Below are 14,605 nucleotides of genomic sequence, written 5' to 3' on the forward strand. Positions count from 1 at the left end.
GACGCGGTTTCAACCCCGGATCGAAACAACGCGGTTTTACGATTCGCGCGGTTATTGTTCAATCTATATTCGGGTCCTGGCGCTGAATCCTCCTCGCGGAAGGACAACCGTCATACATTGGTAACACTGAGGCTTGCGCTTTACGCTTCCGTCGCGCTTCGCATCGCGTCGCGCCGGCTAAAACGTGGCTGGGAAACGTGGCGATCTCTTCCGCGTGCGTACCGTTGCCGCCGCCGTCGCCGCCGCCGCCACCGCCTCCGCCACCGCCTCCGCCGTCGTCGCCTCCACGGCTCCTCCGCGGCGCGTGAAACGGGGGTTCTGCGTGGCGCGAATATATATTACGGTGACTTATACATAGACTGGTACGATCCGGCGGCTTTGGTGCTCGCCACGCGAGCAAGGGCAGGGTCGTGAGCGAGCGACGCCAGTACCGTTCGCGACGTCGACGGGGACTTTCTCGTCGCTACGTGCACAGCTCGGGCGGCGCGGCGGTGATGCTCGACTTTCGGTGAGTCACACGATCGGCCGGTGGAAATTCCTTCCTTCGTCGGGGGAGGCGATCGCGGATGCCGACGGGACGCCGGGCGTCGCGTGACACAGCACGGGAGACGCATGAAGAGGTCTCGGATTACATTCAAGTGTGAAGGATTGTCTCGCAGGTGCCGGCGCCACGCGACGTGTCAGTAACCCCCGAATAAGCGGTGGGAAAGCAGAAGGGGTGGGCGCAGGAGGAACGCACACGTATGCGCGCGTATGTAGATAAAGAGAGAAACGGAGAGGGGGTGGGAAAGTAACTTCGAATGAAAACCGTCGGATTTTCACGGTCGATTAAACGTGCGAGATATACTTTTAAGAACTTCAAAGAAATTTTAGTCGCGACTAGAGAGAGCTATTTTTCATTACCAAAAGGATAACTTAAAGGGATATTCTCGAGGCGTAGAGCGGCGACGTTTTTTACACCGGCGACGGACAGTGAAGGATAGAAAGCGAGTGGAAGAAAGGGAAGAGTGAGTAAAAAGGAAGATAATAGAAAAGTGAAAGGGGCAAGAAGATAATTGATACGTTTTTAGCATTTCGAAAAAAAAAGTAGAAAACGTATAATTATTATATCTGCTATATACGAGGCTATTGCTTCATTAAGAAAAGTGATAATTCGACCTAACTGTTTTTATTTAGTAACGCGATGTTAACAAGGAAACTGCAATAATAATACGGATGCCTCTTGACGACATTTGATTTAGTTTAATACAAAGTTAAGAGAACCACGGATTAGGGAGAGACAATGGGGTGCAACACCAGCAAGGAGAGCGTCCAGCCGGCGGTAGAGGAGGCGAAGGAAGGCGATTCCGTCAAGAACGGGGGTGAGCGATTCATCCCTTCCGATTTGTTAATCGTGCGAGCAATATCCAGCCGTCATTATGCAAATTCATAACGAGCTATGCGATAAACATGGCTGTAATTTTCTGCATGTTTCCGCTTCATCGGGATTTGCATGACATTAAATTTTTGTATATCGACGACATATTATTATCATCGTATCGACGCTTTTCGTCGTTTTGTGTCGTCTTGTATCTGCTTGCATCGTTCTAATCTCTATAAATTGCGACTACCGCAGAACTCCGTTGTTGTTTATCTTGACAATGACAGAGTCTGCTTTGTTTCACGATGATAAATGTACCTCTGTTCACTTCGTTAGATCCTTCGAGCTGATTGTGTGCACGCTTCAGTAATATCAACGCAATCAGTAGGGTCGACAGAACGAACGACTATTTTCCAACGTAACGAATGCGTTCGATCCGCGCAATGACGAATATTAGAAATTTTTTGCGTTCCCCTAAAATTTTATTCTCCATCATGTTTTGCGCGACTCACCGTCGGCTGTTCTTCCGACGGAAACTCGTCAATTAAACGATTCGTCGGTCGAAATTAAAAGGAAATTCTTTTAAAAAACCGTTATCTTTAATCGATATCAATAAATTATTATTTTAGCGTAAATGTAATAAATTAGTCGATAAATTGTAGTTTTAGCTTAATTGAATATATAGAATAAATTTTTTGCGAGATAAATGAAATTTTTACTATTTGAAAATAAATCTGAATTCTGTCTTATTATTTGAAACGAAATCAAACACATAATGGAATATGAACTTACTCTTATTTAATAAGAAAACAATTGATATTAATAAAATGGATATTTCTGTATGCTCAGAATGTTGTGTTGTGTACTTTCTGTGTTTTATTGAATTTCCAGAAACTTAAGGTAAAAAATTTTCTCTTATCTCGCGACGATATACGTTCCTCGATAACGCGCTAGAAAATAAACGTATCTTGGCGAGCGTAAAATAGGACGCTCGTGGAATCCGATGGGGGTATATCGAAATACCGAATAAAAGTGCTGATCGCGTGATGTATGTCAAGGTTTAACCCTACATTGTTTCTAGAATCTACGAAAGTTTTCCTTTTATAATCGAGATACGACGAGATGGCGACGTCTAGTTTTAGAAAAAGTGGAATAATGGATTTAAACAGAAAAAACATTAACAAAAAACACCATCATTTGTATGATTACGTCTGAAGCATGGCGTTTTTATTACGCAATGGATGAAATAATCACGAAGTAGTATTTATGAAGTAGTAATAAACAGTAACTGAGTTCTCGCAAGTATTAATGAGTTACAGGGGAAACAACTTGTAATAATAATAATTAAGAACACGAAGAATCAAATATTGATTTCTTACTTTCGTGACGTTCATTCAGAGGGGTTGAAATTAAGTTCTTGTTTGTCTTTTGTCTCTTGTTCTTATTGTCTCAGAAAATAATAACGTCTCCTCGCGCGTAAATTTCGTGCGGGTATCGCATTGCAGAATTGCAAGAGCACATCGATTAACAGTTAAAGAGCTCGACTTATCAGAGGTTGATACACAAGCAGGGTGTTTAATTACTGAGCTTCGGCAATTCCTGCTTTACTGGCTGGTAGTAAAAATCAGTGCAACGACGAGCAACTTTGGAGTTCGAACAGAATCAATTACTCGGAGCTTCGATGAATTTCCGCATGTGAGATACTGAGTTTCATCAATACCGACGCAGCTGCATAGAGATTCCAACTGTGTGGCTTGTATAAGAATGCCGATCGAACGGGAATGCTACTGCGGAATGATGAATGGAATCGATATATAAAGGTCTTGCGAGAAAAGCCATTGGTGTAGCACGTTAATCGATCTTGAAAATGGAGTTTCGAGCTTTTTCAGACAAATACAAACAGGACGGAAAGGCAAATACAAACGGTCGCATTCAAGAAGTTTTTGTTGAAACATTTTTATCTTTTCTTGGTGCGAAATGTCACGTTCCTGTAATAAATAGTAGACAGTAGAATATTCGAAATATTTGAAATATCAGAAAAATTTCCTGGAATATTAGACGTATTCCAACAATAAAATTCCAACAAGTTATGAATATGTACGCATATTGTATTGTATACTCTTGTGGCTAAACTAATCTTGTGAGTAATCTAATTATAACAATCTATACATAAAAAAGTAACACGTCTGACCTAGTTCTGCCGCGTACAATTGCGGATCGTTATCATTGCCAGGCTCAAAGTGGCGATCATTTTCTTGTTCAAAAGAACATTTCGTCGCGCAATGAAAGAAAGTACAGAAGATAATAAAAAGGAACAAGTAATAATAACTGTCGGTGTAAACTATGTTATGCGATCGCGTTCTTCTTGTTAGCGAAAGTTGTATATAAATGAAATGTTGTACTTTGCGTAATACTTTCGGTATTACTCGGGATTAGCGTATGCGAATATAATCAAGTGATATGCAAATAAACAGCTTACAATTAATGCAATACAATTTATCGTTCATTGATGCAGTTTTAATAGATAATGCCTGTAAACTGTTTATACCAGCTTCTCCTTTAATCAATGTAAATCCTCTTTCATCGTTGGCTTCTTAGTGATTTAAATGTCATAACAGTATTCCCCGCTGTTGCTGTTAAACCGTTCGCAAAGCATGCTCCGTGCTCTTCTTTTTAGAAAAGAAATAATACGAAGGATAATATTTTTAAAATAATGCGTCTCCTATTTGTAGAATATCGTCGCGTTGATAGAAAAGTAATACGAGTCACAAAATTATCATTTTTTGAGATAAAAAAAGAAATCGGTTCTAAAGTCAATTTCCTTTCATTATCTCAAAAATTACTTGTGTCGCTTTTCTGTCAACGCGATGATATTACACACACATATATATATACGATTTTCTCAGCGCGGTTCTGCAGTGCGCATTCTGCGCAATAATGCAATTGTTCAAATATTTATAATTTAATAGACTGAAGGGAAGGGGAAGGAAAAGGCACTACAGTAAGAGAAAAGCCAAAGAGAGCTTAACTGATGTATAGCTGCAAATGTACAATCAATATAATTCAAAGTATTGTCAAAGATGTAAAGCGTTTCAGCCCATTTTGGACCATCCCCAATATCTTGAGAAAGAAAGAAAGAAAAAAGATCAATATCTTTTTCAGGCCGGGAGAGTCCAAAATGGACCGAAACCGATGTTTTCGACAATCTCTTTACAACATTCGCTAAGTTAATGGGGCTTGAAGACATTCGGTCGCAAATCGATGCGCTCGCGGTCGGGTTATTATTAACGGCATGTGAGCAAAAAAAGGCGCAAATATAAAAGGTTCGAAGCACAGAGGGTTGAACGACATCGGCGACGGCCCTGTTTCGCGGCGTGTACCCGATCGCGGGGCGAGAATCCCGTGGACTGCGACTGCGAACGAGCGGCGGTGCGGCAGGGCCGTGATCGGCCGCTATTATAAACGGGGTCGTCGGTGCCCGGGAACAGTCAGTCGCACGTCAGACCGAGCCGCGCGTGGATGTGCAGGTGAGAGAGGCCGAGAGCGAGCGAGCGAGCGGGTGACGCAAGGTGAGTCGCGGCGCGAGTGCGACCCCGACAGCCACCCTCCTCGCCGACGCGATGCAACGATCCCTCGCGTGCATGCCACCGTCGCGTCGTCGGTGGAAAACCGGGTTAAAACAGGCGGGTGGCGGGCGGCGATGACCGGGGCGGGGGCCTCAAGTGATATCGTTCCGAGGCACGCGAATCGCGTTCGCCACGCTGTTAATGTTTCGCGTTTACAAGGCGCGAGGTAAAGCCACGAAAACGATCGTCGACACGACGCGGATCAGGTCAGGTGTGCGACGCGAGAGACGCTCTTTCTTGTACTTGGTATGCTTGCACACCCCGAGGACATCGTATCGAACGCGCCCCGTGTCCGGGCCGGGTCAAGTAAAATAGGAATCTTCATATACAAACGATGAAAGTAGTCGCACCCTCGGAAGCCTTAAATCTGATTTGAGATCAGCTGTTTAACTGATCGACTGTTCAGTTTCGCATCGGGAGCTAACGGGCGTAAACTGATTGATAAATGCGCGAAATAAATTCTCTCTGATATCTGCGAAAAGAAAACAGTCCCTGCGACGAGTAAATCTCAAGATTTTGTAAATCCCTTCGCCAAATATACCTGGATTTATTGCTATCGCGCTTTTCTATCTTCAGAATACAATAATCTATTGAACATTTCGCATAAATTTTAAACTACAAAATTTTTCAATAAAAATATTTTAAAATTAATTGAGATTTTATTAATTTACAACAAATTGATATTAAAGCAGACATTTTATTTTTATTTAAATCGAAAATTAAATTTTATTGCTAAATATTAATTTACAATTCGTTAAAAGTTTATTATTTAGGAATTATTTTTATGATTTTTAACATTTTCTCGACAGAAGCTTGTCAGATAGTTTTTAAAGGCAAAACAGTTTACAATGTCGTTAAATTTACCTTTGTAGTTCTAATCGATATATAACATTAAATTCTATTTAGAGTTGAAAGGGGTTTTATAATCAAGATAACAATGTTTCTCTAGGAAGTTTGATTTCCTCGAGGGCTCTGGTAACAAGGTCTGGGTAGATCGATGGCGGCACATCCTCGCGTGATATCAGAAAGGAAATAAAAGCAAGAGAGTCCAAGCATTTAAGAGACATTATTGTCGTAAAAATACCGACCCAGAGAGGCGCGAAAGGGATGTGCCCGAAGATGAAATCGCGAACACAAATATAGGAAATTAGCTCTCAGATAAGCATTTTACTTTTTAACTGAAATTTAATACGAGCTTTTTCATACGCGTGCATAAAAACGTGTGCGATTTTATCCTTTCCTTTAGCACACTTTTCTTTTCCTTTGAGAAAGCCTTGCGACATATATATAAACATGAACGTTCGATAAAATTGCCGCGAAACATGTATACGATCGATCCGCAAGCTTTGCACAATGTGCACAAAACAAACCGGGAGGCGCATAACTGGAGAAGAATTCATTGCTCGTCGCGAAAGTGTCACTTTATTTCTTGAATTCCCACTTGCTCCGTCAAGTGGTAACCTAGGGAAACGGTGTCGCGCAAAAGCGCTCAATAGCCGGACTGTTCCCTTTTCTACAACGAAAATTCAGTTTCCAATATTGTCACACTTAATCCTCGTACCTTACGTTTCATTCATTCGATCTATCTCTCGAAGGACTTTAATCAATTAAGCTCAATTATAACTGAAGAAAAAAGTCGACTTAAAAATCGGATCAATCATGACACATTATCCTATATTTCTAAAAGATTCAAGACGCGCTCGTAATTGAGTTTACATTGAGAACGTATAATGGGACCAGGAAGACCTTGATGTAAAACGAGAGAAGATTAACTTTTTATTGTAATTGTGTAAAAGGGATGACGGGAGATGTTGATAGGAACCCCAGATTATTTCTTGTAATTTTCAAAGAAAAATTCGCACCGCGCGAATTGATTGCTCGAAGATATGACGGAATCTTATATATCGATACGTCGATTAATCATCGGAGACACGAAGATTTAAAATCGTCCTTCGTTAGAAAAGGAGAGGAACGAAAGGCTCGATTAATGTTTGTCGCATCATTTCATCAGAGCGTGAAATATTAAAAATGCATATTAGGCGCCGTGTAATCTCGAACGTGCAGCGCGAAAATAGAAACGCTAATCGATACTTGTCGCTCTCTCTCTCTGGACGCGTCTGTGGAAGGTGAAATGTTCGGAATAAATGTAGGTGAACTGTGGCTAACACGGCGGCCATTTCTAATATACGGGATGTATCAGAAGCCGCGCCCTTTCTCCCGATCTCCTGCGGATTTTCGGGCAATTTATAGCCACTATTTCCTTAAGGAAATTTTATCAGAGGGCAATTACTGGCCTATACATCTTGTGCCAAGTAGCTGATGTGTTCGCTCACATATACACATTTCATTATTTGTGCTTAACTGTTTATATTATTATTATATACATATCTATTACGCTTTTTATTATTATTATTCAAGAAATTTCCAAGTGTATCTGATTTAGCATCTTTAATTTACGTTTTCGGCATAAAATCAAGTGAAATTATTTTTTTTATTATTTCTCTTCTCGAAGATATCTCAAAGGCGGCCGAAAACAGCGCAACGAAAGCCGAGTCTTCGGACGAGGGGAAGGAAAACGACGCAGAGGACGAGAAGGAGAAAGAGGCAGCAGCCACGAAGATACAGGCAGCTTTTCGTGGACATCACGCTAGGAAAAGTCTGAGAGTGTCGGACGCAGCGTCGAAGCAGACGCCAACCGGCGAAGAATCCGCCGAACCTACGCAGGAACAGTTGCAGGAGGAATTCCGCGCCGACGATCAGGGTGAGCGCGATTTTGTACCCTGATATGCGTTCGGAGCTTCACGAGGAAGGATCGCGGCGTTCTTGAAACAAGCTTCTATTCCACAGACCTCTGTAACGCGGTGACGAAGATACAGGCGACTTTCCGGGGCCACATGTCGAGAAAGGCCGATCAAGCTGCCGCTACCGCCAAGTCGGCGATGAACATGGTCGAGAGCGCGACTGCCAAGATAGAAGAAAAGGTAAGTTAACTGTCAGTCTCTCGTTAGATATATATGCAGGTCTGCTATCTATTGATCAAAGAGGGTCAGAAGCTGCTCTATCTAGCATCTGCCCTCGGCCTTCCGTCGAAATTTTAAACACGAATTCTATTGACACCTCGCAGAATTTCGCTCGATCAATTGATATTATATCTGATTGTCAGGAAAATGCCTTGTTCAATTAACGGCAATTTTTTATCATTAACTTGAAATAAACTTCTGATTGAATAAACTTTTGATTGAAATTTGATTTAATAAAACTTATTTGAGTGTATTACATATATAATATATAATAAAAGCATAAAATTTTCAAAAAAAATATATTTTCGACATTAAATTCTCTCAAATTTTTTTAAATCTTGTACAGTTTAGATCAATTAATCTCTTGTTTAACAAGAATTAATTTCCCAAGAAAGTCTTATTAAAAATTATCGATTTGTTGATGTCAAGAATGATTAAAGACAGGATGGCTGCAACTAATTATGATAAAAAGTAAGATGTCTTACTCTTTACGTAATAACCTCACCTACTGAATTAGAACTCTCTAAGTGTTACAAGAAAAGGCATTTTATTAATAGGTAGGTTTATTGATAAACAATGAATTAATTTCGCATCTTCCAGTGAACGCGTATTTAAGAAATAATGCGAATTAATTACGAATCCTTTTTCGTAAATTATGATTCTAGAAAGTAACCGCTATGGTCGCGTAGCGTTCGTTGCGCGTCGCATTAAAAACAAGAATAAATAGCTGATAGAGTTGCTGTAATCAAAGCAATTTTTTTTTCCTCAATCTGATATCACCAATATTGATTCGATCGATGAAGCAGTAATTGACTGGTTTTGATACACAAGGTCGCTATGATCGATCATTTCTGTGCCGAGGTTCGTATAAGAGAAAGCTATTGTTAGACCCTTTGACATTACGTTGATCCACGAATGCCCGGCGAATAATCGACAGCTGCCTACCAAGCTGAAGATGATCATCTGGGTACCGAAGCGCTACTAAAGCTTCGTCCCGAGATCAGTAGACCGGTATGGCCTACAATGTTTCACTTACTTTCGTGTCGTATCGATTAATTATGTACGGGCTAGTTGACGCGCAGCGGGGATTCCCGTGCAGTCTCGGTCTTATTTAAGATAAGAAGGGTAACTTCGATAAACGCCGCGAGACATCCCGTATTCGCGAGTAAGTTTCCAGTATATACCGGGAAGCCGTTTAAGCCGGGAGGATGAACAGATTTAGGGTGCCTTAAATTAAATGAACGGCTATACAGCGCTCCAGCGTTTTACGTTCCTTTGTGAAATTCTGCTGCAGATGCAAGACGCCGTGCAAGAATTAGAGGGGATCGACTTGGCCGATCCGGACTTGCATAAGGCAGCGACTAAGATTCAAGCGAGTTTCCGCGGTCACAAGGTCCGTCAGGAGGTCAACATCCATACTACTGCCGACGACATTAAAAAATAAGACGCTTACTCAAAAAAAGAAAAAAAAACAAAAAGAAAAGAAAACGCAGGGATGCCGGGAGATAGAATATTACTTATTACAGTCAGTGCCATTCTTAACAGGTTTCGAACGCCATCCCCTATTTCTTGTACCTTATAATGTAGAATCCATAAATTAGTAAATTATGCGCGTAAAATATATACGAGGCATTCCAGACGAGCCGAACGATGACGGATGACAGCCGAACGGATTTGACTAATTAGTTCACTTCGGGCCCGCTAGCTGTGTGAACAACGATACCGTTTATTTTACGTTAACAATTTAATCCAGCCTTCGCCCGGGACCAGTGAGACTTAAGCGCTTTCTACTTTGGCTAATAAAAAAAATGAGGATCCTTCAAACGAGCTATTTACTACAGGCTGAGGCATACAAATGGGAACATTTAAATATTTCTATTATTTGTGGATATACAAAAGAGTTTTCTCTGGAGCAAAGTTACACTGTGTAAAGAAGAACTGCAATGGCAAATAAAAAAAAAAACAGATTGTTCCTTGAGCCGATTCCTCTAATCGATCTTGAGTACATTTCACATGATTCGCTACACGACCACATTCTTGAACTATCCTCATATTATACTTATCGACTTACACTTTACATTTTTTATGAGTTATTACTGCCATATGTGAACACGGAGGGGGATATACAGGCAGATTTTTCAAGACTTTTCAAAGGACTTTTCAACATAATAACTTCCTTGTCAAACACTGAAAAAAACATGAGAAACGAGATATGGGGGAAAAAAAGAGAGAACAGATAGTTCCCTATATAATTATCCGATATACTCAACGTAAATTGTGATCTACAACAACAGAATGAGAAACGTGCAAAGTCCTCGTGTCTGGTAGGTATGTTAAGTGGAACGCGACGAACGCGCGATAGAGTATAACTTTAACGTCCTGCGCATGATGAACGGAGCATACGTTTAAGATGTACCAATATCAATATATGCATGTTAACTTTTATAAGTTCCTGTATCTATGTAAAATAAACGGTATGGTTGTAGCGTTTCCAATTCTAAAATTAACGATGAAAGTCTGTTTTTCGAATATTTTTTATCATGGCACAACATACACAAATGTTTAAAGCACGGTTTTATTTATTTCGTTTTGTTCCTAATTTATTGTTGAAACGGAATGTGATAACTAAAAGTATATTTCTTGACTGCACTTTTTACATTTTCCTACAATCTCTTTTTTTTTCTTTATTTTTCTTTTTCTTTCACTCTCTTTCTCCCCTTTTAAAAGATTAAATGTATATCTGTTTCATTTTTTAAATGTGGAAAGTGTAAAAATGTGTACGATTGCTTCTCTTTTGAGAGTTTGGAAAATATTGATCTAAATTACGCAAACAAATCGATTAGTCCCGATCGTCATACTATTCAACTTATTATATTAGAGGGACTATAAATTTAGAAACATCTTTCCCATGATACTATAATTATATATAAAAAAATTAAAAAAAAAGAAAATATTCCAAACTTTCAAATAATTTTACAAACTTTGGAAAAGATATTGTATTTTATTATCATTGTATTTTATGTTATTAATGCAGTAGAACTTCTATAACGCGGAATATTTGACACATTTGAGCTTCAAGGTAAAAAATTTGAGAACATATTGTAGATATATTGATCTGTAGGATTTCTTATAAAATCAAAAAAATAATAATTAAAATTTTTTCGATATTATTTATCTCACGTAAATGGCCCTGTCAGATGCTTTTCACGTGTTGCTGTGCCGGAGGCATCTATAAAATAATGTAGTTAAAAGTGCATGTATCCGATTCTCATCGGCCTATTGTCAATATTAAAGTAAATATATAAAGTAAACCATTAATCGAGGTTCTACTGCATCGATTAAAAGCGTGCGTAATATACAGAAGAGTATAATATAGTTGCTTAAAAAGACTAAACAGGGTCTCGTCAAAAGACGAGTCCGGTCTTTTTAGTAATAATAATTTTGAGCTGTAATACTTGCTCAAAACCTTCTTATACCAAAGTTAAAACCTCCGCTATAAGTTTTACATGTTTCTTCTTTAACGTAATATATAGCGAATCTCTTTCCCGAGTATCGACAGCTACCTCCAACTTTGTTGCAGTCTAGTCCATTTTTCATATAAATTAACGTATCGATGTACCCTTGAAATAGGAAATTTATTTTACCAGGCCTAAAAAGACTCACTTGTGTATGCTATCAATCACTTCTTGTATGTGATCGTATAGCAACGATCGATCAGTAAGCAATTCAAGGTGCATAATACGAAGCAGCAACTAAACTACTCAAATAATTGTTTAATTCATCAAACGCTAGCTTTATTCGTCCACAAAGCAGGGTAACTGCGAATTGATTATTTTCACGTTCGTCCACGTCCGTGTTTTTCTACAAAGCGAATATTATTTCTATCTTCTATATATTTGTAATTTATACCGATGTTTATATCAATTTTTGCTGAAGATGCTGACGAATTACGTATTAAATAATATTACGCGACATTCCTGTACTTACACGTTTAACGCTGACTATGTGAGCAATAATTACACGTATTTATTGTAACGAAATTCCGCAAAATTTAGTCACTAATGCAAGTAAACATTATACGAGTAAATACGTATCGCGATAAATATTGAAATTTCATGTACTATTCCACGCGATATTCCTGCGCGATTGATATTGATTGCAATGGTACGTGCAGCTATTGTTCAGTAGCAAAGCAGATATAAAAACAGAGTATAGTCGAGAACAGCAGCATGTCTGAATTCCTGATATCCAATATTTTATTTCAATTCCCGATTGTATCCCTATATCCGGTAACGTTTAACTTTTAGCTTCTAAGATCAAATCTCGAATATTCGCAATAGCGAGTTCGCAATTTTCCCGCAAAAAATTCCCGTGGGTAATTCCAATTTCCACTCTCGCAGTTATATCCACGATTTTTTTATTTACCAATTTCGAATTTATAAATAAAAAAAATATATTGTCTTGGATCACACGCGACTACGCATTACCCATAGGTTTAACTACGATTGTCGCTTGTAGAAAATTAAAGCGAAGCTTGGGTATCGTCGAAAATGATCTATCATCGAGTAACGTCTGTCTTATGTCGGAGTGAACACTGTGAATGAAGAATATTTATTGTATCGAATTAATGTATAGAAAAGGTACGTTGCGACTGATAATAGACATTCTTGTCGATACGTTACTTTACCACGTATGAATATAGTTTAGCGGTGCACAAGAACAAGTTGTGGTAAAATATATTGTAAGAATATAATAAAACAATCGTACCGCGCTAAAAACGGGCGGTACATTACATGTAATCCGTTTGTTTAAAATACATACCTACTAAATGTACGGACTAAAATCTAAATATCAGGATATCATTCGCAAACTCAATCAATTAGACTTAATCCGAACACGATGACGTAATAACGAGAATATAGTCATTTAAAATCTCATTGCAATGTTCAATAATGTTTTATGCAATTAGTAATAATTTATCTTTCTTCTTATACAAAAATATAATTGCTAGTAGCTGTATGTGTTTAATGTTATATAATTTAATTGTATATCAAGTTTCAACACGAATTTTTAAAAATTGTTCGAAGTCAATTCATCAATAGACATTTTTTAATTGAAATCAATGAATGACGCATTCTCATTTTTCCAACTATTAAAAATATTGTAATAGGTTAAAAATAGTTAAGATAAATTTAAAACACAATTTTCACATAAATATTAAATAATTAAATCAAGATTTTTAATGTTGAATGCATGGAAAGAATTTTCCTTATCTTATGTGTATTTGAAAGTAAGCTGCGGATATTTTGAAAAATAGTTCGAAAATAGCTAATATAAATTTGTTTTAAAATAAAATTTCCATGTATTAAATAATTAAATCAAGATTTTTAATGTTGAATGCGCGAGAAGAATTTTTCTTATCTTATGTGTATTTGAAAGTAAGTTGCGGTTAGTATAGTTAACGTTCTCATTGCTAGATGTCGTTTCATAGTAGTATCTTGCATGCGATCACTCTGTTCTATACGTCTTTCAATTAGGATGGTTTAAACTTGAACGCGTACTGTTGTTGTGTACGTTTATTCAATTGCCGTGCAGTACAATGTAACTATTGATAGAACGTATTCTCCCTACAAGCTAATCATACACGTCAATGGGCAAGACATACTATTGCGACTATTGCGACAGATCTTTTAAGGATGATGTCGAAGCCCGTAAAAAGCACCTGTCCAGTATGCAGCACATGACAAATCGCGCGAATCATTACAGCATGTTTAAAGGTGAGCATTGTTTAAAGGTAATGCGATTTTTTTCTTATTTACCTCTTTGTTTAATGCACATAACCTCTCTTTCTCTCTCCTACTTGCATACAATCCAGTTGCGATCGGATTATGCACTAATTTATTATTAACATCTTTAGATCCGGAGACGATATTAAAGGAGGAATACAACAAAACTCCGTGCAAACGCTACATGACCGTGGGGGACTGTGCTTTTGGTCCTGGCTGTCGATTTTCGCATTACACACCATCAATGATATGGGAACTTCAACAGCTCGGTAATCATTCTATCGACCGGCTCTATCGTCGGCCACGTAAGACGCGTTAACCTTCAGTAGATAAAATTTCACTTTCAGCTGCGATGAAGAATGCGAAAGTCTCGGCGGTTCAACCCAGGGACGGCTGGCCAAATTCGGAAGATATCATCAAGGAGTATTTCGAGAATGTGATCGATTCGAGCGGCACCGAGGATCTCAGTCAACCGACGTGGAGTACACCAGCAGGATTAGTCAATTATCCCTACTTACCGCCGTCTTTGCGGCCCGTCACGTCGGAAAGGATGATGGACTGCGATTTCAGCAAGTGGGGTTGAACTTGCAGAACCCCGAATTTGGAACATTCTAAGAATAAAATGTATTTATGTTCGCAAATCCCATTTGTTCAATTTCTCAGGAGTTACGATACCCAAATTGTACATCACATTGTCGGTTGTCCCGCCGAGCTTCGAACCCGAGAGAGCGACGCGCTCGCTATCATCCGGACAAAGTCCCCTCCGTTCTCCCCTACCAGGACCGTTTACGCCAATCGCCGAGCGGACCCGCC

General features: G+C 39.0%; 2 protein-coding genes across 4 annotated transcripts; both read left to right on the forward strand.

Annotated features, from left to right (window-relative positions):
• Positions 1-433: 433 nt before the first annotated feature.
• Positions 434-12,851, forward strand: LOC105455622 (neuromodulin). 3 transcript variants are annotated; one of them, XM_011699083.1, is made up of 5 exons: positions 434-1,007; positions 1,177-1,361; positions 7,499-7,747; positions 7,834-7,967; positions 9,301-12,851. In XM_011699083.1, the coding sequence occupies exons 2-5, from the start codon at positions 1,283-1,285 to the stop codon at positions 9,448-9,450; spliced, it is 612 nt and encodes a 203-aa protein (XP_011697385.1). In that variant the 5' UTR covers positions 434-1,007; positions 1,177-1,282; the 3' UTR covers positions 9,451-12,851. The 3 variants fall into 3 exon arrangements, with proteins under 3 accessions (XP_011697385.1, XP_011697384.1, XP_011697383.1); XM_011699082.1 differs by having other exon boundaries at positions 434-1,361; XM_011699081.1 differs by lacking the exons at positions 434-1,007; positions 1,177-1,361 and adding an exon at positions 6,001-7,298.
• Positions 12,852-13,052: 201 nt separating this feature from the next.
• Positions 13,053-14,433, forward strand: LOC105455623 (zinc finger matrin-type protein 5). The gene is made up of 3 exons (XM_011699084.1): positions 13,053-13,783; positions 13,924-14,061; positions 14,140-14,433. The coding sequence occupies exons 1-3, from the start codon at positions 13,657-13,659 to the stop codon at positions 14,373-14,375; spliced, it is 501 nt and encodes a 166-aa protein (XP_011697386.1). The 5' UTR covers positions 13,053-13,656; the 3' UTR covers positions 14,376-14,433.
• Positions 14,434-14,605: the final 172 nt, after the last annotated feature.

This window comes from Wasmannia auropunctata, unplaced genomic scaffold (genome assembly GCF_000956235.1).
Source record: "Wasmannia auropunctata unplaced genomic scaffold, wasmannia.A_1.0 LD335888.1, whole genome shotgun sequence".
Lineage (NCBI taxonomy): Eukaryota > Metazoa > Arthropoda > Insecta > Hymenoptera > Formicidae > Wasmannia > Wasmannia auropunctata.